A 26394-nucleotide genomic window follows, 5' to 3' on the forward strand; every position below is an offset into this window, starting at 1 on the left:
AGAAACAGTGTGCAACATTAAATGTGCTGCAACAATTATGGTTAATTTGGCCTCAGTGATACTCGAGTGATTTATTTTCCCTATCAGTCGCTATTAAGATTGACATTTCTACACCCAAATCCTCCTTTACATCCAGAAATGAAAGTTAAACTGAATCTATAAAGCTATGGTAGGCAAAATGTCTACTGTCTAATGTCAAAATGCGTTTCTCGCTCTTCAGAGTCAGTACTTAGGTAAACTCTCTCTTGCATCCTCCAATTTGGCAAGAACCCACTGAAAATAAATAATGACCAAAGTTAGAACTAATTATTTTCACTAGTCGTGTATCCCGACTGCAAGGAAATATCAGCTTGAGTCCAAATTGCAAACTTACTTTGGCTATCTCTGGAGTTTTGAAGTTTATTATCTTCCCAAACTCTTTGGCATGAAAGACTGACTTCACTCTCTCCTGCAGTGGAAGGCGAGGTTCAGTACAGTAGTAATACTACTACTACTAATAATAATAATACTAATAATAAAGAAATATTTGGGTAGTAAATAATGGTAACAGCTTGTTTGTTTGTTTGTTTGTTTGTTTTTACCTTGGCCTCAATGCGAAGTCGGCGGTCCTCTATAATGGTTGGATCCTTGGTGAACTCTTCAAACAGATACTGCCACTCACAGGTCAGCTGACCAAAAGTGCCTTTGGTCACAAAAAATATTCCCCTGGAAAAAAAAGATGAGTTTGTAAAAGTAATTAATATCTTGTGGAAGGACAAAAAAAAATTAAACTTTATATTTCAGTTTCTTTATCCCAAAACAATGATTTCCAGTCATAGGCATTAAAAAAAGTAAAAAGACACGGATAAGCTGAAGCCAACATGGGAGTGCCTTCAACCTTAATCTGAATGCCACCAGATGGCGATAGCTGTGGTTGTACAAAGACTTTCGGTCCTATCTTTGTGAAAACAGCTTCCTGTCTCGACTGTAAACATTTTCCAGCTCAGTTTGTGGGTCATTCATTCATTTTGGTCTAACTGAATTAAAAAAAGATGGATTTTTAAATAAATCTTCAAAATAATTTCCCAGTCATTAGACAGCTTACTGTCTCGTTACATCAGTAAAAATCTTTTGGGCGGGATTTTTTGCTTTTTTTTTTTCCCTTTTTTTTTAAACCAAGACAGCAGCAGTGGAAATGCTCATCTCCGGGATTCAAAACGGGGCTCCACAAAGCAACAGCCGACATCAAGCCAGCTACATCCAAGTTTTATACAGTCTGTGTTAAGCTGTGGGCTGCAGCCCCCTGGTGGGCAATTGAAGGTACTGCAATTTTAACATCCAAACTGATTAGAAAAGAAAAATTATGCATCATTTGAACCATATCTCAGCTCTTGGTCATTATCTCAAGTAAAACACTTTGTTGAACAGAAGAAAACAATCAAAAAAGGGTAAAGAAAAATCCCCAAACAAAACCACTCACCTCTTGGTGATCATGAGGAAGTCAGATTCATTGACTTTAGCATGAGCAAAGTACCTGTAGCTGGCAAAACGTCCATTCTCAATTTTCTGAAAAAAGAAAGAGACTAGAAAAATATCTGACCAAACAACAACATTTAAAAATATGTCACTGTCTGTCAAAAACTGTATATGAAAGTAAAGGAAGGATGAGCTACCACAGCAAAAACAGTGAATCAGTATCTGCAAATTGGCTTCCCTGTAACGAGACTGGAACATGTTGTGGGATTGTTGTGGAAGTTTTCCATTTAAATAAAGCCTGCAGACAAGCGGTGAGCGGTAGCTAACATTCTTTAATCACAAACAAAGAACAGAAAAACATGTCAAGCATATAATGACACTTAGCTAAAGGGATGAATCATTATTGTTTCTACACATAACGGACAAATTAAATTAAATTCTATTTTTGACCAGTTTGTTACCAGCAGCCTCTCAAAAAAAGCAAGCGATTTGCTCAATCTATGAAAAATGGCAATGATAATACAGTTTGACAGGCATAAAATAGCTGAAAACAACTGAAGGAAACTGGACAGTTGAGAGGGACAAAGAAAGAAGTGGCAGGTCTAAAAGGCATGCCTCCACTTAGGCTGGAGCTCAACATAAGTGAAGCAGTGTGCGATCATCTTTACAGAAAACAGAACAAAAGACAACCAGCATCTAAGGAAGAGCTTTGAATGCCCTTCAAGAAGCCTGGAGAACTATTCCTGAGGAAAGAAATGACAAGGAAGCTGAGTAAGAGCGTTCAGGATGTGATAAAGAATTGTACAAACTGTTTTTTCCTTACATACTGTATTTCAAAATACAAAGAAATGAAAGGGAGTGCAAGACTTTTGCACAACACTGTACATAAAATTAAAAATGAAAGATAAATAAAACATAATTAATTTTTGCATTAGAAATTCCAGTGATTATTTAGCAGGTTTGACCTGATTTTGGGGAGCTAAGGCTGACTCTGTATTACCCCTTTAAAACTATTTCATGCTTACCTACAGCTCCTCCCACCAGCGCCTTAACCCCAAGAGTCATTCCTTCAACAAACTCCTCAGGGCCCTGGATGGCTCCCTAGAAAAAAAGAACAGTTATTGTGAATGTTAACCTGAATGCAATGTGGCCATATTTTCTAAATTACACAACGTAACTATTCAACAGGTTTTAGAATGCACTTCAAAGCTAAAAGACCCGGTTGAACTTGTCAATAATTTTATTGGATATCATTACCTGATAGGGCTCATAGAAGAAAGCCTCCACCCCTTCTGACAATCCTCTGATCAGTCCAAATTGGTTTCCAAGAACATCGAGGCCCAGCGCGAGCACATACATCTGCTTAATAGCCTTGAAATACACAGGTGGAAAATCAAAATATCAAAACAAAAGAAGACAAGACAAATTGCCACTCTTTCCAGGTAAACAGGTTTGGAGGTATGTTTTCCTTCTTTATCCAGGGTTGGATCACTCAGCAGCAATTTCACCTTCCTCACTCTTCCATCCTTTCCAGGGTACACTTCAATGATCCTTGCCAACTTCCACTGGTTGCGTCCATCCTTCAGGAGGAGAACATCATTGATCTTAGCATTTCTGTGCTCTTTAGTCCACTTCTGTCTGTCTTGAAGATTTAACAAATAGTCTTTTTTCCACCTTGTCCAGAAAGTGTTGGCGAGTAGTTAAACACGATGCCACCTCTTACGGAGAAAAAGATCTTCCTTCACAAACCTTCCTGGAGGTGGGGAGATGATTGTGGACTTCATGGTTAGTATGTGGTTCGGTGTTAAAGGTTCTGGGTTTGATGGATCACATAATTGGTCAGTAGTCAATGGTCTGCTATTAATTAAACCTTAGAGAGGAGCTGTCGAGTTGTTTGGCTGATTGTTCCAGAATGGATGTGAGAACACTTCTTATGGTGCGAATTTGTCTTTCCCAGACACCACCCATGTGACTAGATGCTGGGGTGTTCATGAGAAACTCGCAGTCCAGTTTCCCTAGCTTGGCTTGATCCATCTCCTTAAATGCTTCAATATACTCATTTTTAGTGACGACAAAATTTGTGCCTTGATTCCATCTTATCTGTACCTATGGCTTAATCTAATGGCTATGAATGCACGTAAGGAGTTGATGAGGGAATCCGTAGAGAGGTCGTCAAGCATTTAAGTGTTCTCCACATGTATTTTTGTCAGAGAGAAGACTCATGCTGAAATTTCTTGTTCTGTATTAATAAACTCACCGTTTGATTGCACTTTTCTGGGGCCTCCGTGGTTTGTTTCACTGCTCTACATTGATCGATTTCGCAACACCACCTACCCGAAGAATGCCTTGGTCATCAAGAAATGGACATAACAAGGTTTTTTGCAAGGTTTTTATTTCCTGAGCAAAGGCTGTTTCTTGAACCATCTTTACGATTGTTAACTCTGCTTCCTTTCTCTCTTGTAGGTTACTGATGTCATGTGATCTACTCTTGTGAACCTTTACTTCTTTCACATAGCGCTTGAGTCTAGCAACTCCCTTAATCATTCTCGACCAGTCGGAAAACTTGTGTAGGCGATCACAGGGACCCTTGTTCCTCCACTTGTATCTTGTGAACTTGAACCTTCTTAACCTCTGGGTCACTGGTTGATAACTCTCCCACCTTAATTTCACCACTGGGTATGACTTTCTGCCAAAGGAGGTCTGGGCCTTTGAACCAGTTTGATGTTACAAGTTGTTCTGCTGTGAGGCCTCTTGAGGCGTGGTCCGCCGGATTATCTTCGGAAGTTACATAGCTCCATTGGGTTGAATCTGTACTTTGTTTGATGCGTTCCACTCGGTTTGCAACAAACACATGAAATCTTCTGCCTTCATTGCTGAGGTATCCAAGTACCACCTTTGAGTCAGTCCAATACCTTTCTTCTGAAATTTCCAGTTCCAGTTCCTTTTTCAGCATGTCACCAGTGCGCACAGCAACAACGGCCGCTGACAACTCAAGTCGAGGTATAGTTGTGACTTCGGCTGGTGGAACTCTCGATCTTCCCATCACCAATGAGCAGTGGACTTCACCAGATGTGCTTACTGCTCTGAGGTAAGCGCACATTCCATATCCATGTGCACTTGCACTGGAAAAATGGTGAAGTTCGTAGTGCTGTGCCTTGAAGTTCGAAGGAATATAGCATCTGCGAACCTTTACGTCTGCAAGGTTTCCCAGGTCACGCAACCAAGACTCCCACTGAGGTCGAAGACTGTCAGGTAAGGTATCATCCCAGCTGAGTTTATCTGGACACATTTGTTGCAAGATCTGCTTTCCCAGCAGAATGAAAGGTGACACAAACCCAAGTGGATCGAACACAGAGGCGACTGTGGCCAATACTCCTCTTCGGGTGAGTGGTTTTTCCTTAACAACTACTCTGAACTGAAATTGATCTGATGCCACACACCATTGTACGCCAAATGCTTTTTCCATATGTACTTCACCGAGTGCCATATCTAGATCCTTGGCAGCTGCATCACATTCTTCCTTCGGAAGCAAAGCTAGAACTTGGGTGCTGTTTGAGATGAACTTGTGCAACCAATGTTTGCCCGTGCTGCAGAGTTTGCGTGCTTCATTAACAAGCACTTGCTAGTCCATCGTCAACGTAGAAGTTGGTTTTGATGAACTTAATGGTTTCTTCATCAAAACTTCCTTCTCCTTCAGCTGCAAGATGCTTAAGGCCGTAGTTGGCGCAACCTGGAGAAGATGTAGTACTGCTTGTTCCTCTTGAGCCTTTTTTCTAAACATTTGAAACAATGAATAGCACATGTGTTGTTGTTCGGCAGGTTAGGCCTTTCACTCTTGAATGGGAGTGGCATCTAAAATGACCATCCTCCTTGCGCCTAATGCCAGTCTTCATCTTTGTTAGAAATTTGAGATCTTCTTGAGAGACCTTTTTATCTTCTGGTGCTTTCTCAACAAAGTCAGACCTCTGTGGGAGAAATCATTTCCTTTATTTGAGTTCTGTAGACATAGTGAACCTTGTTGGTGAGGTTTGAAGAGGGCTGAATGTCAGGCACCAATTCCTTCACAATGACGTGGTGACTTACTCCGAAGGGATCTCCATAATCGAGACATGGATTGCCATAACCCACAATACTCCATCCCAGATCAGTTCTTTGTGTGAACGGCTGATTTTCCTTTCCAGACACAACCTCACGAGGAACAAGTGCTTGGGGACAGATGTACCCAATCAGCAGACCAACATCATAGCTTTGAAGTGGAACGATCTCACTTGCAATGCATTCGAGATGAGGCCATGCCTTGGCTGTTCCAGGCATTGGAATGTGATCTCGGTTTGCGGGTATAAAATCTCTGGCATATGTTACTGGTAGGGAAATGGTCTTATTTGAGTAGAATCCTCTGACTTGTAGACCTGAGAGCTTGCGACAGGACAACGGTGTTTCTTGAAGACATGGTAGTGAGCTTTAGCTGAGTTGATTCACCTTTGATATGCAGAGCTTGTGCCGTTTCTTCAAGAATAAAGGTTGTATCGCTCTGTGTATCAAGGAGTGCGTACACAAGAATTTCATGCTCTGGCTCACCTTTGGTTGAAACCCATACTGGAATAATGGAAGATGTGTGAGTGTCGTCAACATTCTGTGTGACTCTGTTAGAAGTTGCTTCACTTGTTGTTGGTGTGACACTGTGGGCTTGTGAGACGTCGGAGTTCATTTAATAATAATAATAATAATGATAATAATGATGATGCATTTTATTTGGGGAGCCTTTCAGAAACCCAAGGTCACCTTACAAAGAACAAAATTAATAAAAGGAACAATAGTCATAAAATACATAAAATAAGTTAAAATTGCAAAACAGAGCTTGACAACAGATAAAATCAGCACTAAAGCGAATAAACCAGTTTAAACAGATGTGTTTTGAGCTGTGACTTAAATATGGAAAGGGAGTCAATATTTCTTATGGCTGGAGGAAGAGAGTTCCAGAGCCAAGGAGCAGAGCGACTGAAAGCTCTGTTCCCCATAGTAATAAGGCGTGAGGACGGAACAGTAAGATGAATAGCAGATGAGGATCTGAGAGGGCGGGAAACAGTGGTGATATGGAGCAGGTCACACAAATATGAAGGAGCAGATTTATGGATACACTTGTATGTAAGAAGTAAGATTTTAAAAATTTGTCCTGGCTTCTATTGGCAACCAGTGAAGCTGCTGAAGAACTGGAGTAATATGAGCTCTTAACGGAGTACGGGTTATGACCCGTGCTGCAGAATTTTGAAGAAGTTAGAGTTTATGAAGGGACCTTTTAGGGAGACCAAATAGGAGGGAATTGCAGTATCAATACGGGACGTAATAAGACTATGGACAAGGATGGCAGCAGCATGGGGAGTAAGGAAAGGACGGAGTCGGTTAATATTACGTAAGTGAAAGTATGCAGACCGGGTTATGTAATTAATGTGAGACTGGAATGAAAGAGTATTATCAAGTATGACACCCAAACTCTTAACCTGAGGGGAGGGAACGGTAGGAGAATTTTCAATGTTAATGGAAAAACTGTGGGATTTGGTTAAGATAGATGGTGTACCAACAAGTAAAACTTCAGTTTTATTACTGTTGAGTTTGAGAAAATTGGAGGAGAACCAGGATCTAATCTCAATAAGACAGTTTGAGAGGGAGGTAGGTGGGAGGAAGGTTTAGAAGAAATGTAGAGCTGGGTGTCATCGGCATAACAGTGAAAATTTATATTATATTTTTGGAATATATGACCAAGAGGGAGCATGTAAATAATTAATAAAAGAAGCCCTAATACTGAACCCTGGGGCACACCAGCAGAAACAGGATAGAGAGTTGAAGAATGGGATTTAAATTGGATAAACTGAGTGTGGTCTGAGAGATATGAGGTGAACCAGGCAAGGGGGGTGTGACTAATGCCAATGGATGCTAACCGGTTCAGGAGAATATTGTGAGACATGATATCAAACGCCGCACTAAGATCAAGAAGGATGAGGATGGATAGGAGACCAGAATCAGCTGCCATCAGAAGGTCATTGGTAATCCTTAACAGAGCAGTTTCTGTGCTATGATTGGGGCGGAAACCAGATTGAAATTGTTCATAGAGATTATGGTCATTGAGATGTAAATGAAGCTGGGAGGGGACAACTTTTTCAAGAATTTTTGAAATAAAGGGGAGATTTGATATAGGGCAAAGATTATCAAAGTTATTGGGGTCTGCACCAGGCTTTTTGAGAATTGGACTAACAGAAGCCTTTTTCAGTGCTTCAGGAACAATTCCAGTGTTCAGGGAGGAATGGATAATGCTGGTTATGAGAGGTGCTAACGAGGGAAGACAGGCTTTAACTAACACAGTGGGGAGAGGGTCAAGTTGACAGGTGGATGACTAGATTTTTTAATAAGATTAGATACATCAGTTATGGAGGGAAGAGTAAAGCTTGAAAATAACTGACAGGAAGACAGTGGGGGAAACAGGAAGTCTACTTCAGAGTCGGAAGCTCCTAAAGAGTTAAGTTGACGGTGAATATCTGAGATTTTACAAGTGAAAAAAGAGATAAGAGAGTTGCAAAAATCAACAAAATACATGTGGGAGGGGAATGTGTCTGGAGGTTTTGTAATTTTACTGAACAATGAAAAGAGAGACCTGGAGTTACCTTCATTAGAACTAATTAAACCAGAGTAGTAAGCAAATTTGGCTGAGGCAATGCAGTCTTTATAGAACAAAACATGGTCGTTGTACATTTCTTTATGTACAGTAAGTCCGGTTTTCTTGAATAGACGTTCGAGTTGGCGTCCTTTAGCTTTAAGATGACGCAGGTCAGGGGTAAACCATGGTGCTGAACGGGAAAATGAGACAATTTGATGTTTAAGGGGAGCAAATATGTTAAGAAGGTTATGAAGGTTGACATTATAATGGCAAACAAGTTCATGAGGGGTTGAGGAGCTGTGAATAGATGGAAGGTCATGGACGGCAGATGAAAAAACAGCTGGGTTAATATTCCTAAAAGTGATATTACGAGAGATACAGGTTTTGGAAGCGGTTATGTTTGCATCAAAAGAAATAAACATATGATCAGACTGGGGAAACAATGTGGCTTTGTGTCTTGTTCTGTCACTGTTCTTGGTTTGATTTTTCCTTGTTCTCTCTTCCTTAGTACGATTGTCATGAAGACATGTTGGATGCCTTTTATTACATGTGCTACAGGTTTCTGTACTTTCACAATCCTTGGAGCGATGACCAGAGTTCAGAAAGCCAAAACATAACTTCTTGTCTTGAGCAAACTTTAGTCTCTCAACAATGCTCTCACTTATGAACCTTCGACACTTAAGTAGGCTGTGACCCGACCTTTCACAGTACACACTGTACACAGTACAGTACAAACTAGCACTAACAGTCCTTTCATTTGTGTTAGTTGCTAGCACCTTTGCTCCATTGCCTCTGCTCCTTGGTGTTTTTGCCCCTTCAATTTCACTTGGCTTGAGAGCAAAGAGAGATGTTATGGGATTACAGACAATTTTGGCTTCCCACAAGATGAATCTACAAATTGGCTGAAGCTTGGAAAGGTGTGATTCTCCTCTTGCACTTCTGTAACCTTTCTGTTTCACCTTGAAGTGAGCCAATCTGGAAGTTTTGCAAGCATTTTTTGGTTTTCATTGCGCACTTCAAGCCCCTTCATTTGCGACATGGCTGTCTTGCAGCAAGAAGTACTGCAAGACAAAGAAGTGAGAAAATGCTTGAAGTTCCGTACTGCCTTTAGAGCTTATCTTAGGCCATGCGTCAAGTTTGTCTCTGAAGGCCTTGGCTACGAGGAAGGGATTGCCATACCTCTCTTTGAGAACTGCCCATGCTGCATAGTATGCAGCCTCTGTGCCAAGCGGGAAGTAGCCTTCTATTGCCTTCCTTGCAGGTCCACTTACATATTTTCTCACGTATTAAGTCTTCTCTGCGCTTAGCTTCTAAAGCCTTTTGCCTTTGTGCTATTTCTGCTTCTTGTCTTTCAATTTCTTTCATATGGATTTTTTGTTCAAGCAGAACTTGCAGAGCAGCCTCATTTGCTGCAACTTCAGCAGCTGCATCTTGTCTTTTAACTGAGAGCCTGCTGGAGTGTCTAGAGGAAACCCTTGAATGTGAAGAGAGCTTAGTGTGGTGTGACTTAACACTCATCCTGTCTGAGGCTACTAACTTAGGCATAGACTCAGTCTCCTTCCATTGTTCATCCCTATGACTTTCCACATCTGAGGCTACTGACTTAGGTAAAGACTCAGTATCCTTCCAATTTTCTTCATCTCCTTGTACCTCGGCACTACTTGGGCTTGGACACTTTCTTATAGATTAGATAATTGTCTTTGTTATGGCTTCACAGGTATCCATCCTCCGTCTTGTGTCATTATCTGGAGATTCAATACGTCTCAACTCAATGTAGGCAGCATTCCCATCCTTAGAAGCACTCAAAACCTTGGAAACATGTTCTTGTAGGAGGTCCTTTGAGCATTGACCATCTATAGCTCCTTTGGCATCCTAAATGACAACCTTCCACTTCTCATAGCATGCACTGAAACGATGTGCAGCCTTCTTTATGTGCTCATCGTAGAGTTCTTTGCCCTTTTCCGTCAACGTACGGACTCGTTGGCTCTGTCATGCTCTTTGTGAGGTAGTAGAAACATCATCAGCTGTGCCTTCAACTGCTTGTAGTTGCTCATATGCATGAAGTTGTTCCACATCACCCTTTTCACTGACTTCTGGATTAGCCTCAAACTCTGCCATTGTTGGAGGGGTTTTGTTTTTTTTAATTTGTATCCTACTTAGCCTTAATGTAAACGTTAATGCAGCAGCTTAAATTTGATTTGGTAGTTGAGGAGCACATGAATATTAATCTAAGCTTATTGTTACAACTTTAAAGCACAGTAATTACTCTTACTTTTTAAACATCACTTAAGTCACTTTAGCTGTAAGTCACTATGACATATGACACACTGCTGAAACCCACCATATGCACAATGCACAGGTTACTCATCACAACATTAATTTAACACTGTATGAATATCAGTCACTTAAACAGTAGAAATGTAAACAATGAAAAAAAAAATTCCAGTCCTTTGTTCATTCATAAAAGGAAACTTCCATCCATCCATCCATCCATCCATCCATCCTCATCCGCTTTATCCGAGATCGGGTCGCGGGGGCAGCAGCCTAAGCAGAGAAGCCCAGACCTCCCTCTCCCCAGCCACCTCCTCCAGCTCATCCGGGGAACACCAAAGGCGTTCCCAGGCCAGCCGAGAGATATAATCTCTCCAGCGCGTCCTGGGTCTGCCCGGGGCCTCCTCCCGGTGGGACATGCCCGAACACCTCACCCAGGAGGCGCCCAGGGGCATCCTTGTCAGATGCCCGAACCACCTCAACTGGCTCCTTTCGATGTGGAGGAGCAGCGGCTCTACTCTGAGCCCCTCCCGGATGGCCGAACTTCTCACCCTATCTCTAAGGGAGAGGCCAGCCACCCTTCGGAGGAAGCTCATTTCTGCCGCTTGTATCCGCGATCTCGTTCTTTTTCTCGTCACTACCCACAGCTCGTGGCCATAGGTGAGGGTCGGGACGTAGATCGACCGGTAAATTGAGAGCTTCGCTTTTACACTCAGCTCCCTCTTCACCACGACGGACCGGTGCAGCGTCCGCATCACGGCAGCCGCAGCACCAATCCGTCTGTCGATCTCCGGCTCCTTCTCCCATCACTCGCGAACAAGACCCCGAGATACTTAAACTCCTCCACTTGGGGCAAGAACTCATCCCGACCCGGAGTGGGCACTCCACCCTTTTCCGGCTGAGAACCATGGCCTCAGATTTGGAGGTGCTGATCATCATTCCCGCTGCTTCACACTCGGCTGCGAACCGTTCCAGTGCGAGCTGGAGGCCCTCACCGATGAAGCCAACAGAACCACATCATCCGCAAAAAGCAGAGATGAGATTCTGAGGCCACCAAGTGAAAGCCCTCCGCCACTTGGCTGCGCCTAGAAATCCTGTCCATAAAAATTATGAACAGAATCGGTGATAAAGGGCAGCCCTGGCGGAGCCCATCACCCACCGGAAACGAGTCCGACTTATTGCCGGCAATGCGAACCAAACTCTTACAACGGTTGTATAGGGATCGAATGGCCCGTAGCAATGGGCCAGACACCCCATACTCCCGCAACACCTCCCACAGGACACCCGAGGGACACGGTCGAATGCCTTCTCCAAGTCCACAAAACACATGTAGACTGGTTGGGCAAACTCCCATGCACCCTCAAGTATCCTTGAGAGGATAAAGAGCTGGTCCAGTGTTCCGCGACCAGGACGAAAACCGCATTGTTCCTCCTGTATCCGAGGTTCGACTAACGGACGAACTCTCCTTTCCAGCACCCTGGCATAGACTTTCCCAGGGAGGCTGAGGAGTGTGATCCCCTGTAGTTGGAACACACCCTCCGGTCCCCTTCTTAAAGATGGGGACCACCACCACCCGGTCTGCCAGTCCAGGGTACTGCCCTGATCTCCACGCAACATTGCAGGGCGTGTCAACCAGGACAGCCCTACAACGTCCAGAGCCTTCAGGAACTCGGGGCGGACCTCATCAACACCAGGGGCTCTGCCACCGAGGAGTTGTTTAACTGCCTCAGTGACCTCGACCCCAGAAATTGGCGGGTCATTCCCCTCATCCCCAGACTCTGCTTCCTCCTCGGAAGACGTGTCAGTGGGATTAAGGAGGTCCTCAAGTATTCCTTCCACCGTCTGACAATTTTCTCAGTCGGCGTCAGCAGCGCACCGCCAGCACTATACACAGTGCAGGTAGAGCACCGCTTTCCCTCCTGAGACACCTGACGGTTTGCCAGAATCTCTTGAGGCAGTCCGAAAGTCTTTTCCATGGCCTCTCCGAACTCCTCCCACACCCGAGTTTTTGCTTCAGCCACTGCCCGAGCCGCATTCCGCTTGGCCTGTCGATACCTGTCAGCTGCCTCTGGAGTCCCACAGGCTAACCAAGCCCGATAGGACTCCTTCTTCAGCCTGGTGGCTCCCTTCACCTCTGGTGTCCACCATTTGGTTCGGGGATTCCCACCACGGCAGGCACCAACCACCTTGCGGCCGCAGCTCAATGCAGCAGCCCGGCAATGGAGACGCTGAACATGGTCCATTCGGACTCAATGTCCCCAGTCTCCCTCGGAATGTTGTTGAAGCTCTGCCGGAGGTGTGCGTTGAAGATCTCGCGGACTGGGGCCTCTGCTAGACGTTCCCAGCACACCCTCACTACGCGTTTAGGTGCACGGGTCTGTCCAGCGTCCTCCCCGCCACCTGATCCAACTCACCACCAGGTGGTGATCAGTTGACAGCTCAGCCCCTCTCTTTACCCGAGTGTCCAGAACATATGGTCGCAGGTCTGGTGATACGATTACAAAATCGATCATCGACCTGCGGCCTAGAGCATCCTGGTGCCACGTGCACTTATGGACACTCTTATGTTCGAACAAGGTGTTCGTTATGGCCAAACTGTGATTTGCACAGAAGTCCAATAACAAAACACCACTGGGTTCAGATCAGGGAGGCCGTTCCTCCCAATCACGCCTCTCAGGTCTCGCTGTCGTTACCCACGTGAGCATTGAAGTCTCCCAGCAGGACAACAGAGTCTCCAGGTGGGGCACCTTCCAGCACCCCCAGGGACTCTAAGAAGGCTGGGTACTCTGAACTGCCACTCGGCGCATAAGCGCAGATGACAGTCAGGACCCGTTCCCCGACCCTAAGGCGCGGGAACAAACCCTCTCATCCACCGGAAAAACCCCAGCGTACCGGCAGCAAGCCGGGGATATTAGAATACCCACCCCAGCCCGCCGCCTCTCACCAGGGGCAACTCCAGACTGAGACAGAGTCCAGCCCCTCTCCAGGAGACTAGTTCCAGAGCCCAAGCCATGCGTGAGGTGAGCCCGACTATATCTAGCCGGTACTTCTCAACCTCACGCACTAACTCAGGCTCCTTCCCCACCAGAGAGGTGACATTCCATGTCCCTATTGCCAGTCTTGGCAGCCGGGATCGGTCCGCCAGGGCCTCCGCTCCTGGCCGCCGCCCGACACACAATGCACCCGACCCCTATGGCGCCTCCTGCGGGTGGTGGGCCTGCGGGAGGATGGGCCCATGTCTCCTCTTCGGGCTGTGCCCGGCCGGGCCCCATGGACTAAGGCCCGGCCACCAGACGCCGCCCTCGGGCACCCTCCCGGGCCTGGCTCCAGGGCGGGGCCCCGTAACCCTATCCCGGGCAGGGTAAACTGTTCCCTCGATGTTCTTTTCATACGGGTCTTCTGAATCGCTCTTTGTCTGGTCCCTCACCCAGGACCAATTTGCCATGGGAGACCCTACCAGGGGGCAAAAGCCCCCAGACAACATAGCCCCTGGGATCCCTGTGACACACAAACCCCTCCACCACGATAAGGTAGCGATTCACGGAGGAAACTTATCTTAATTATTTTTACAGTCCTTTTTTTCCTTTCTATTTCTCTTTCTTGTGCTTAATTATATTGAGTCCTTTAACTGAGGCAACACTTATTTTCGGGGCACCTGAACTTTCCTGCGGTGGCTGCGTCCTTTCATCTACCGGTGAAGAGCAGAAGAGTTCTCACTGTAGCACCCTCAGGGATTGACGTAGGCACGATGTAGAGTTATAAAACAGGGTTTATTCTGGTCTTGACAACCCGTGAGAACTGCTCACGGACAGAAACAATAAAACAAAACATCACATCAAAATGCCCTCTTGTACTTAATGTCAATCAATCAAAAGTCCTTAATTACAGAAAATAAAATATTTAAAATACACAAACGTCGTGAGCTAACATCCAGGAGGGGCTAAATCGTCCTTTATGGCCTTCATTCTCACTTATTTCTTCTTTTTGAACGATATTTTCTCCATGTGTGGAGCTGACCGTGAGCTGCGGCATGCAGACACCATGTGTGCTAGCATAAAGTGGCTGGGTGGAGACCCAAACTGCAAACAACTGAACCCTCTATACTTCACCACCAGAGGGTGCAAAAGAGCAAAATCTGGACATAAAGCTCAACAAAACATAAAATGCAAAAGACCGTTACACTAATCTAACGGTCATCTACGAATAATTCACGGGTCATATCAATATGATTTTACAGAAAATCATCGTTATTACTGCCAACTATTCCAGAGACGTGAAAATCTACAGTATAAAGAACACAAAAATATAGCAATCTAACGCAACACTGTAACAGAGATGAACCCGTCAGTTTGTCACAGATCAAAGTGGAATGAAAGTGATTGGTTGAACAGGTGTTCGTGATCTGTGTTATCTGCATTTTCATCAGCGTAAGAGACTCAGCAGCAGATTAGAATAACATTTATACATATAATAAATCACCAAATTAATACAGGCAAGAAACGATCAAACCTGTTCCGACAATTTGAGTTTGTATTCCCTCAGCTTAAACAGCTGGCACAGCGGAAACCTACCGGCGACATGAGTGTTTATGTTTGTCATTGCAAAAGAACTGTCTGAATGGGTAACTGAAGTTAACTTGGATAAATTATAGTTAAGGAGTATCACAGATAACGCCCACGTGAGCTGTGTGACTGTTCACCACTACACTGAAATAAGTAGGCTATTACTGAAATACACGTGCTATATCATAAACTATGATATAAATGTGGAGGTCCTATTAACATGCTTAGTTTTAAAGTCACCTTCCCGCCTTTAGTCTCACTCACGAGCAGGACTAGTTTTCTTCTAACATCCAGAAGTCTGCATGATGTGTTTCATAGTTTCTAACAAGCCTTTGACAGTTAAACATAACATGACCGAAACACACACACAAAAATCACACAAATCATATGTTAACCTCATTTAATTTTAGTTTAAAAAACTCTAAAAATTCTAACAGATTGCTGGTGCTTAGAATACAGTTGAATAACTATTAAAAAACAGATGATGTAATATTTCTGTACAGGTTGCAGTCATCATGATGAACACGCTGTTACAAACTCTGCTCCTCTCGGTGGAAATGCGCCTTCTCTTTCCTCTTTGTATAAAAACATTTTAAAAGTCAGTTTAATCTCAAAATTCACTGTTAAAAAATCCAAAACACACCAGATAAAGAAAAGCGAATGGTTCAGTCTAACACATGTGCCAGTGAACCATTAAACTTCAGTAAAACTATGCAGTTATGTAACGTAACTTTGACCTTAGCCAAAAGCGATTTGCTCAGTTGTAAATAAAACAGTGAAGTAAACGTGACCTGACAGACAGAACCTGAGTGAATTAAGTCCAGTGTTTAACCACTGAGAGCTAAAACTCAGGTGAGGTTTCAAAGCTGTGTGCCGGTGATTGGACATCAGCTGCTGATAAAGTGGGTTCCCCTATAAAGTGCTCTGCAGGGAAACAAGCTCCAGCAGCTCTGCGCTCGGGAAAAAAAACTATATTCATTTATCTTGTGCAGAAGAATGCGCCAACATTGCGTTATATCGAACACCGACTGCCCAGTTAAACTGTAACTATCACCAGGTAACGTGGGCATGTTTCTTGAATTAGCAGCAGGTGTTAAACAGCTGACAGGTGAGGAGGATGCATGCAGGTAAACTGAGGGCCTGTTGAGCTGATCGCTGGTGTCATTAGAAAAATGTCAGCTCGTTCTTTATGTTACAGAAGCACAGAGACACAAGACCAGGCGGAAAGAGACGATCGTTTGGTGAAAATGAGAATCTGCGAATGCAACATGTGGAACATGGAGAGTGAAATATGTAAATAAAACCGGTTACACTCTGTCAGCTGACTGTTAGCAGAGCTAGTGACATCTCTGAAAACATCTGAGCACTTTTGCAAACATGTTCTATGTTGACAACCTGACCAGACATGTGAAGAATACACCACTACATTCGCAGCTAAAACACTATTAAAAGTGTAGTTGGTAACACCACCACCATTGCTGCCTGTGATTTGAAATGCATTCTGGGATATCTGGCTGCCCCAAGTTCACACAAGAAATCGATTATCTAGGATCGACCTGTCTTGACTTGGTAAAATGGTAAATGGACTTATTCTTATATAGCGCTTTTCTACTCTCCCGGAGTACTCAAAGAGCTGTATACAACGTGCCACATTCACCCAATCACACCCATTCTCACAAGTACTTTCTCTATACTTGGTGCTTTCTAACTACATTCACACACATTCATACTCAGATGGATGCACCGGAGAGCAACTTGGGGTTAGTATCTTCCCCAAGGATACTTGACACGTAGACTGGAGGAGCCAGAGATCGAACCACCAACCTTCCGATCAGTAGGTGACCTGCTCTACGTCCTGAGTTACAGCCCCACGGTTACTTTGCACGGCAACCAGTCAAATGTTAGAGAAGCTGCAGTGGCATTATTAACCCCGCCCCCTTAGTTTGATGGGTGATGCTGACAGATAAAATTATTTCAAGGTGAGACATGAAGGGGACAATAGTGCCAAAATGAAATAAATAAATACATCTTTAAATAATTAATTAAAACTGTCAAAAATTATTTAAGTGTGTTATTAATTAATTAAATATGTCAGTAATTAATTGATTAAATGTGTCGTAAATATTTATTTAATTAATTATTTCCAATTTTATTTAATTATTGCCACATTTAATCAAATATTTAAAGGTTTATTTAATTAATTTATTATGTCAGTCCTGGCATTCCATACCTAAGGGCTCTACTTGGATTATTTTTTTGTTAAAAGGTCCAAGAGATAAGATGGAGCTAAATCATTCAGAGATTTAAAGACAAACAACAAAATCTTGAAGTCGATTCTACGACGTACTGGTAACCAGTGTAAACGTACCAGGATTGGGGAGATATGATCAAATTTGCGAGTGCCAGGCTGCCAGGAGTCGGGCCGCCGCATTCTGAACTAACTGCAGACGCGAGAGTAAGGCCTGGTTAATACCAAAATAAAGACTATTGCAATAGTCAAGCCTAGAAGAGATAAATGCATGTATCACTCTCTCAAAATCGGCAGATGACAACATGGTCTTGAGTTTTGCAATGGCCCCCAGCTAGAAAGAGCTGGTTTTAATAAAAGAATTTCTTAGTTTCTCAAATGAGAAAGAGCTTTAGAGAAACACTCCTGAATCTTTTGCAAACGAGATTCTGAACTTTTCCGGTGGGCCAAGGTCAACATTTAGGGAAGAACAGGTGTCAGAGGGGCTGAATAGTGTGATCTTTTTTGATCATTTGTATGCAAAAAAATTAACGCGAACCATGATTTTATGTCACCAGACTCGTGAATTACGAGTGTGATATTATAGAAGCTTCTAAGGAAAGCGAGCACAGCATGGAGCACTTCTAAGAATGAGCCACGGCACTCCATGTCCGATTAAAAACCATCTACAGGTGAATTCCTCCTCGCTCACCGTTTCCACAGGTTGTGGCAGCGAACTTCTCATTTTATCCTTTTCTATTTGTAGCCGGTGCCACCCCCTCCCCATTCGTCAGGATAAAGTTGAAGTGTCGTCCAGGTGGAGTATAACTGCAGCACTTTGTCCAACAGGAACAGCTCGTGGCGCACCTTGTTGTACACCTCGATTCTTAAAAAAAACACACAGAGAGAGCTTTGGACTTACCCCTGAAATCTAGCACTTTATATTTTAGCAGCAAACTTTTCTGTTCCAGTGGAAGTCGAAGGCGCAGTTTTGAAGATGCTCTGTGCCTTTTTTGCGTCTTAAGCTGTGAAGTGCAAGAGGGGGCAAAGGAGTGTTTTTAACTGGTCTGAGTTTCTTTTCTTTTTTTCTTTAATCAAAGCCTGCGACATTTTTACAGCCGAGGGGTCGTTGGAGAGCAACCTGGTGACTTTCAGCGATGGCTGGATGCTGTGTTTCAGCGGAGGAGAGAGAGAACCAGAGGATCAACGAGGAGATTGAGAAGCAGCTGCGGAGGGACAAACAGGACTCAAGCAGGGAGCTCAAGTTGCTGCTTTTAGGTGAGCATCGCTAACCTGAACACCATCTCGGAGGATAACTGACTTCACGGAGTCCTCCTCATTCTCCTCGTGCTATCAAATACCATGCTGTAAATCATTCAAAGGTTTGATCTTGATTGTAGCCATAAATGTTCTTTTCCGGGCAAAAGAAAAGCTTTAAAACATTTGCTCTTAAAGTTGTTCCTCTAGCGGAATGATCCAGGCGTTTTCATTTTCCGTTGTGGGAGATTTTGGAGACAGCTCGGAATTTGCCACTGCTTCACCGCTTCCTGGCCACACCTGGTCACAGGTATCATGGCAGGTGAGACAGAGCTCTGACGCCTGTCGACTAGTCTTCATTTAATCATATGTAAGAAGAATGCACACTTTAGAAGGGAAAGGAGTGGGTATTATATCCAGCACGCTACAATTTGTCATTGACACGTGTGGCTAGATGAGCGGATTCAAGTCATGAGCAGCGTTTCACAGTTGACTCTTCTCCACATTTCTCTCCACCTCATTCATATTTCTTGCGTTTTGATGAGGCGCACTGGCTTCCCGAGAACATCCAGGGTATGCGCAGCCGCGCGCCATGGCACTGCCATTGATTTTTACGCGTGGCCGGAGGTTTGAATCCTTGAGTACTTTTTGTCTGCTGGAGCCGGTAAGTCTCCACCTGGCCACAGAAATACCGAAAACGGACACACACACACACACACACACACACACACACACACACACGCACACACACACTCTCTCTCTCTCTCTCTCTCTCTCTCTCTCTCTCTCTTCCTGAATATCGGGGGCGGGGGGGTTGCACTGTTCTAGGGTTATAGAAGTTTATGTAAGCGGCTTCCCGATCCAGTGGGAACTTGCTGAACATGTATCAGGCGCATTTTACTGCAGCAGTGTGGGAGCACTTCAGGAACGCAGTCGCCATCCACGCCTCGGTCAGTGGTGTGTTTGAAAGCCATAACTAGCGTTTCATGCAAAAGTCATGCAAATGCATCACGGAGCACCAGTTATTGGTTTTTATCCACTGTTCTCTTAGCAGGGCATTTCACTCAAAACACAGCGTTATGTTTCTGCCCGCAAACAAACATTCATTTGCTTCAAAAGAAAAACATTTTCTCAGCTCACTGTAGGCTGTTACAGACAGCTGGACTGCAGCAGTTTTGTTTAACGCATCACAAAGTTAGTTGAGAGAAGTCAAAAAGTGGAGTGAAACAACTTTCCAGAAAAAAAGGATGACCCTGGAGTCTCTGTTCAGGCTGAAAGAGTGTCAAACATGAGGCCCGGGGCTCAGAACCTGGCTATCAAAGAGCCCAATCCGGCCCCCTAAATAAATGGTAAATGGCCTGTATTTGTATAGCGCTTTACATTACATTCAGTCATCCACCCATTCACACACACATTCACACACTGGTGATGGCAAGCTACATTGTAGCCACAGCTGCCCTGGGGCGCACTGACAGAGGCAATAACTTTGGATAATGTGGTAAATGCAAAAAGAAGGACATAAATGTTATAATTCCACGTGTATTTTTTGACACCAACTGCCCTGTCATGCTGCACCAAAGTCAGTCTGCAGGATAAAGTCTGGGAAGTAAACTGCTTTTTCCTTTCATTTTTAAGAATTTCATCGTTCTCCTGTCTTAAAGTGGCAGAGCAAAGTGTCACGTTGGGGTGTTTCTCTTGCAAATGCATTCATTTTTCAAATGCCGTCTGAGGTATTTAATGTATACTTAAATGTCTTTACACTGACAGAAAGAGGAATGATTTGGAGGGTTTTCTTTTCTAGGTAATAAATCTACTGCTCCAGCCCACTAAGATCAAACAGGGTTCTGTGTGGGCCACAGTGTAAAAGGAGTATGACAGCCATGATCTAGAAAGTAACCTTTTGTTACCTGGTCAGAGTAACTCAGCTCTCAGTGGATTTCATTAGGATGGTCAGAGTCAGGTCTACTGAGAGCGCAAGAGATCAACACCTTCACTTTCTGTCCCCCTTTTTTTTCAGAGGCCTTAAATTTGACTTGAACAGCTGCCGACTTGTATACTGAGTCATCGCAGCTCAGTAGATAGGTATAGACAAATATTCAGTATGTTAGTCGTCTGTATATAAATAACTCAAATTTTATGCCGGAGAAGGATTATAGTATAAACTTATATGATCCTACCCCTTCTTCCTATTTATGGAATGATAGCAATATTCATCTTACTTTCAAATGACCTGCCAATTACCCACACACATAAAAGTGCATTCATACCAACACATTGATGTGCATACAACACACATATGCAATTATACATCTATACATGCATGTATCCTTACATTCACCTACACACCTACCCCCAAATATCTATACGTATATTCACATATATAGACAGGTTCTTCTTTTTGGAAGAAGTATTGGGTTTTTTTTCTGTTATTTTTAGCTGGAAGATCTTTGAATGTAGCAGTAAATCTGCTGGATCTGCTTTTTTTGTTGTTTTTAAAAGTCAAATTTTGCAGATTAGTGACTTCTCTTGTTTTTTGTTCTGTGCCTCTGCACAGTCCCTGCCTGGCAGGTAAATTTCAGTTGTGAAAAAAAGGGAGAGGGCAGAGTTTGACAGGTGGTTGTAGCCGTTATCTCATGACACTAACACCACATTCATTCACACGGGCATCACTGCCTCGTGTTACAGCGTTCTCCGATCGAGGAAGTGTGCAGGTATGAAGCTGTGTCATACACACACACACCGACTGCCCACAAGGTGAAACTCCCCACCCATCCCTGCATAAACCCACACATACACAAACACAGCAACTTCCAATATTCAGGCCTGTTAACAAACACATTTGTTTACCAAATCAGCTGCGCATCATGTGATCTCAATGAGAAAATTATGAGCTTTTGCTGTAAGAGCTGAAGAGTAACATGGCAGAAAGGCACTGTGTGTGTGTGGTTTTCATACCTTTTAATAAGAACAAGTATGTATTCATCCAGTAAAGTATGTTTTAGTGAAATATAAGTTAGTCGAAAGACCTTTTAGATAGAGAGACTGAGTCTCTGAGTTGTTAAGCATGCATCTGATCCTGTCACTCAGGAAAGGTTGCAGGGTGTAAAAAGTGCACCATTCTTGTTGAATTTATTATTGGAAGTTAGGAGGGTTTTTATATTATTTATTTTTCCATCTGACCAATGGAAGGTCATTTTTCAGAAGCAAGTTATGCTTTTAGTTGACTAAAACATTTTATTCAACCAGGTGAAACCAAAGTTATGAATATGTTGAATTTTATTTCGGGCAATTTGTGGGATTTAAACTTCCCATCCTCGGATATTGGCGAGTGTCCCTTTGGCAGTCAAATATACATTCAAATTGTTCAGTTTGTGTCCCTGCATGGAAAAGCTGGGTATTGAGAGTTGTCACAGAACTTGTTTTTATTTCTTTCAGCTTATCTCTTAGTAAAAAGCCGTTCATAAAAAGACAGATGGGTCTTTAATGTAGCTGCCAGGCACCTGCCAGCTGGCATACAGTATGCAACACCTGTGCAAAAACACATGCAATAATTCAAAATTAGATCATTTTTAATGTAAATATTATAAATATTGAGTTGCAGTAATAACTCACCAGGATGCAGCTCAGTAATATTTTAAATTATATATAAACTCCATGCTCTTGCTGAAGGGGCATGGATGCATGACACTGGGCAAGGGTACATTTCACTGTATCATAGACACCTTCAAGTTTAAAATTGTCACTGTAAGGGGGGATAGAGACTCCCTTGACTTTTTTCTTTTGTGTCTTTTCAGCAGAGAGCTAAATTTGCTTGTTTGCAGTGGCCATAATATCTTCTCTTGGGATAAATGAAGAGTAGAAAATTAGGCTTGTCTTTTCTCTTTAACCTGGACCCAGATGCCACCAGCAAGCACTGATCAGCTGACCTCAAAGATCTCGTATTTGCATATGAATGTAGTAATTTACTAATACAGGGAGGCAACTGACCATGGTAAACTGGAAATAAACCAGCCCATTTCCAATTTACTTAGCACAATTAAAGGTCAAACATCTAGCTAGCACTGACCACACACAACTCAACGTTCAGTATCTTTCTCCAGGATAGTTTGGCATGCAGACTGGAGCAGCCGGGTATCAAACCACCAGCATTACAATAGGTAAATGACCTGCTCACTTGAGGCACAGTTTCTCCACTAAATGGTTCAGACTGAAAGTAATCACTAAAATCTTGGAAGGCAGCCTAAAGAAGAAAGAATTGGTGTCACATGGGATCTTTTAGAGGACCTGTTGAGCAGCCTCGCATTCACATTCTGGACCATTTGCAGGGCTTCTGAAGTTGATTTGCTCAGGCAAAGGAACACAGGCAAATAATTATAGATGCATGACAAAATAAAACACCCGTCCACCACTCAAAGTATTACACTATAGGGTAATTGAATTTCTCTGTGTGCATATCAGTACATTTAATTAATTTAATACTCCTCATGCAGCCAGCAGACAATTACTTTGATTTGCAGAATGTTAATTTGCAACGCTGCAAAAAAAAAAAAAGTAGACTAAATAAAGCTATTATTGAGTTTAATCCTCAATGTGTCTCACAGGCACTGGAGAGAGTGGAAAGAGCACCTTTATCAAACAAATGAAGATTATCCATGGAGGAGGATATACAGACGAGGACAAGAGGAGCTATGCCAAGCTGGTGTACCAGAACATCTACACGTCCATGCAGACAATGGTCCGAGCTATGGAGACTCTCGGTATATCTTTCACTGATCCCCAGAACCAGGTACAGGCAGACTAACTCTGCTCCAGTCCTTTACAATTAACATTCGATGGACGTTCTACAATTACCTCACTGTCTTTTTGTCTTCTCTGTGTGTCCATAGAGTCATGCCAGCGCAGTCCTGGAGGTGGAGGTGGATAAGGTGAAGGACTTAGATAGCAACCTCGCCATGGCTGTCAAGAGTCTGTGGAATGATCCTGGAATACAGGAGTGCTATGATCGGCGCAGGGAGTACCAGCTGTCTGACTCCACTAAATAGTGAGAATTAGGCATTTATGATGTTTAACAGTGTGCACAGATCTCTGTACTTTTCTAGATCAAATTATATTAACAGGATTATTAAATGAGTATAATATTCATGCAGAAGGACGAGTCACTTCTGACCACATCGATGAGTGCCTGCTGATAAAACCACAACAATCTTGCTGAATATAGTCTCTGTCGCTGCCACTAACGATGGCGATAAAAAGAGAAGAGGTTTTTTTTAGCTTGCTGTTTTTACTATTTTGGGAAATGCAAATTTGATCGAAGCTAAAATAAACAGTATTTGTTCTCCTGCATTGGAGCAAAGTTTTCATTTCCCTTGAGAGTCCCACCAGTGAGTGAACTCTCATGTAGCTACATGCATTTGGTTTAGATTTTAGGTTTTCTACATGTTTTCTGTATTTCTCCTTTCTTATTGTTTTTTTTCTCCCTGCATATTTTTCTTTTTAGCTATCTCAAAGATCTGGATCGGATTTCACAGCCCTCATACATACCCAACCTTGACGACATCCTCAGAGTCCGAGTACCAACCACCGGTATCATTGAACACCCTTTTGACATGTCGTCTAAGAATCAGAGTGTCATTTTCAGGTGAGGTGCATATTGACATCTTCTGCACTGCACAGAGTTTCAGTTCAATTCAGTTCAGTTGAATTTATATGGCATCAAATGACAACAGCAGTCGGCTCAAGGCGCTTTTTATCTTAAGGTAAAGACCTTACACTAATGCAGAGAAAGTGCCAACAATTAAATTACTCCCTTTGAAAAAGCAGTTGGTGACAGTAGCAAGGAAAACTTCCCTTTTAACAGAAAGAAAACTCTAACAGAATCAAACTCTGGGAGGGGCGGCCATCTGCTGCAACTGTTTGGGGATAAGGTGAGGGCGACAGGACAAATAACACACTGTGTAAGAGAGCCAGAGATTAATAATAGCTAACGATTAAAGAGTGATGTGAAAAGGTGAGTGAAGAAGAAACACTCAGTGCATCATGGGAAGCCCCCAGCAGCCTAGACCTATTGCAGCATAACTAAGGGAGGATTCAGGGTCACCTGATCCAGCTCTAACTATATGCTTTATCAAAAAGGAAAGTTTTAAATCTAATCTTAAAAGTAGAGAGGCTGTCTGTATCCCAAATCCAAACTGGGAGCTGGTTCCACAGAAGAGGGCCTGAAAGCTGAAGGCTCTGCCTCCCATTCTACTTTGAAATACTCTATGAACCAAAATAATGGCAGCATTGTTGCACTGGAACTGGCCACAGGCATGGCACCGACCTCGAAGGTGGCGTGACTTTTCTTGGCTGCTTTTATGACAGGATGGTTGATGTGGGTGGTCAAAGATCAGAGCGGAGAAAGTGGATCCACTGCTTTGAGAACGTCACCTCCATCATTTTCTTGGTGGCACTCAGCGAATATGATCAGGTCCTGGCCGAGTGCGACAATGAGGTGAGAATTTAACCACACAGCAAATGATGATTTCGGTTTACATCCTCCTGGAGTTTTAAATGTGTTTGATCCCTTCAAACATCTCAGAACCGCATGGAGGAGAGCAAGGCCCTGTTCAAGACCATCATCACTTACCCCTGGTTCCAGCGCTCGTCTGTCATACTTTTCCTCAACAAGACCGACATCCTCAAGGAGAAGATCATGTACTCTCATTTATCCACCTACTTCCCTAAATTCACAGGTTAGACTGAGCTCATCTTGATTTCAGCTCTTATTTCACCACAAGATTTGTAATTACCTAGCTGATCTAAATGGAATGAATGAAACTTATATTAAGTCCTTCATCATCCAATCACTGCACGGTACTCATTTTTATGGAAAAGTGTTGAAATAGACTAAAAATACTCAACTGACACTATATTAGCTACACTTTGCTGGTACCAGGTTGAACCTCCTTAACCATCAGAATTGGTTTAATTCTTCATGGCTGAGATTTAACAGGGAACTGAAAACATTCAGCATTAATTGGCAATCATTAGTCTAAGCTCCGCCCCTCCCCCCTTGATACAAGCCTACAAGAAAATCACTAAATTTGTTCTAAGTTAAAAAAAACACATAATTTATTCAAAAGAAAATAACTGATTTTTTTTAAACACATTTTTAATCTTTAAGTATCAAGACTTAGAATTTCAGTTTTGGTTTGGTGTTTTTGGCTGACAAGAGGTGAAACCATGTGTGGTCTTCTGCTGCTGTAGACCATCTGCTTCAGAAGATGCTCTTCTGCATACCTTGGTTGAAATGAGTAGTTAGTTACTGTATCATAGTGTCTGGCCATTCTCCTCTGACATCAATGAGGACTGCTGCTCACAGATCACCTTTTCACTTTCAGACTATTCACTGTAAACACTACAGATGGTTGTGTGGGGAAAATCTCAGTAACTTTGAAATACTCAGACCAGCCTGTTTGGTACCAACAACCACACCACATTTAAAGTCACTTAAATCACTTTTCTTCCCCATTCTGATGCTGAGTTTGAACTTCATCAGGTCATAAAATGCACTGAGTTCCTGCCATGTAATTGGCAGATTAGATATTTGCATTAACAAGCAGTTGAACAAGTCTACCCAATAAAGTGTCTGGTGAGCATATGTTGAATTTACTGAAAACATATTTAAATAATATCAACCCTGAATTGCAGGACCTCAGCAGGATCAAGTAGCAGCTCAAGAATTCATCCTGAAAATGTACCAAGAACAAAACCCGGACAAGGACAAGACGTTGTATTCTCACTTCACCTGCGCCACAGACACAGAAAACATCCGCATCGTCTTCGTGGCTGTCAAAGACACCATCCTCAGGGACAACCTCAAGGACTTCAACCTGATGTAGAAGGTGGCATACAGCACAGGAGCAAATGCATACAAGAGAAGACCTGAGTAAATTTGAAATAGAAAAGAATCTAATTATCAATCAAGCTTAAAC

The 26394-nt window shown here is 43.1% G+C and overlaps 2 protein-coding genes across 5 annotated transcripts; one reads left to right on the top strand and one right to left on the bottom strand.

Annotated features, from left to right (window-relative positions):
- Positions 1 to 79: 79 nt before the first annotated feature.
- LOC120443082 (vacuolar protein sorting-associated protein 13A-like) lies at positions 80 to 3239 on the bottom strand. Its single transcript, XM_039620852.1, has 8 exons — positions 3179 to 3239; positions 2964 to 3097; positions 2713 to 2826; positions 2485 to 2556; positions 1460 to 1776; positions 582 to 705; positions 374 to 448; positions 80 to 273 (listed from the first exon to the last, which is right to left on the bottom strand). Exons 1-8 carry the CDS (start codon positions 3237 to 3239, stop codon positions 223 to 225), a joined length of 948 nt encoding a protein of 315 aa, XP_039476786.1. The 3' UTR covers positions 80 to 222.
- On the top strand, positions 997 to 26394 carry LOC116334905 (guanine nucleotide-binding protein subunit alpha-14-like). Of its 4 annotated transcripts, none has more exons than XM_039620950.1 (8): positions 997 to 1299; positions 18265 to 18442; positions 23023 to 23207; positions 23308 to 23462; positions 23919 to 24059; positions 24782 to 24911; positions 24999 to 25152; positions 26111 to 26394. In XM_039620950.1, exons 2-8 carry the CDS (start codon positions 18322 to 18324, stop codon positions 26299 to 26301), a joined length of 1077 nt encoding a protein of 358 aa, XP_039476884.1. In that variant the 5' UTR covers positions 997 to 1299; positions 18265 to 18321; the 3' UTR covers positions 26302 to 26394. The 4 variants fall into 4 exon arrangements, with proteins under 4 accessions (XP_039476884.1, XP_039476886.1, XP_039476885.1 ...); XM_039620952.1 differs by having other exon boundaries at positions 18283 to 18442; XM_039620951.1 differs by lacking the exon at positions 997 to 1299 and adding an exon at positions 17786 to 17856.

Source organism: Oreochromis aureus, linkage group 12 (genome assembly GCF_013358895.1).
Source record: "Oreochromis aureus strain Israel breed Guangdong linkage group 12, ZZ_aureus, whole genome shotgun sequence".
In the NCBI taxonomy this organism is placed as follows: Eukaryota; Metazoa; Chordata; class Actinopteri; order Cichliformes; family Cichlidae; genus Oreochromis; species Oreochromis aureus.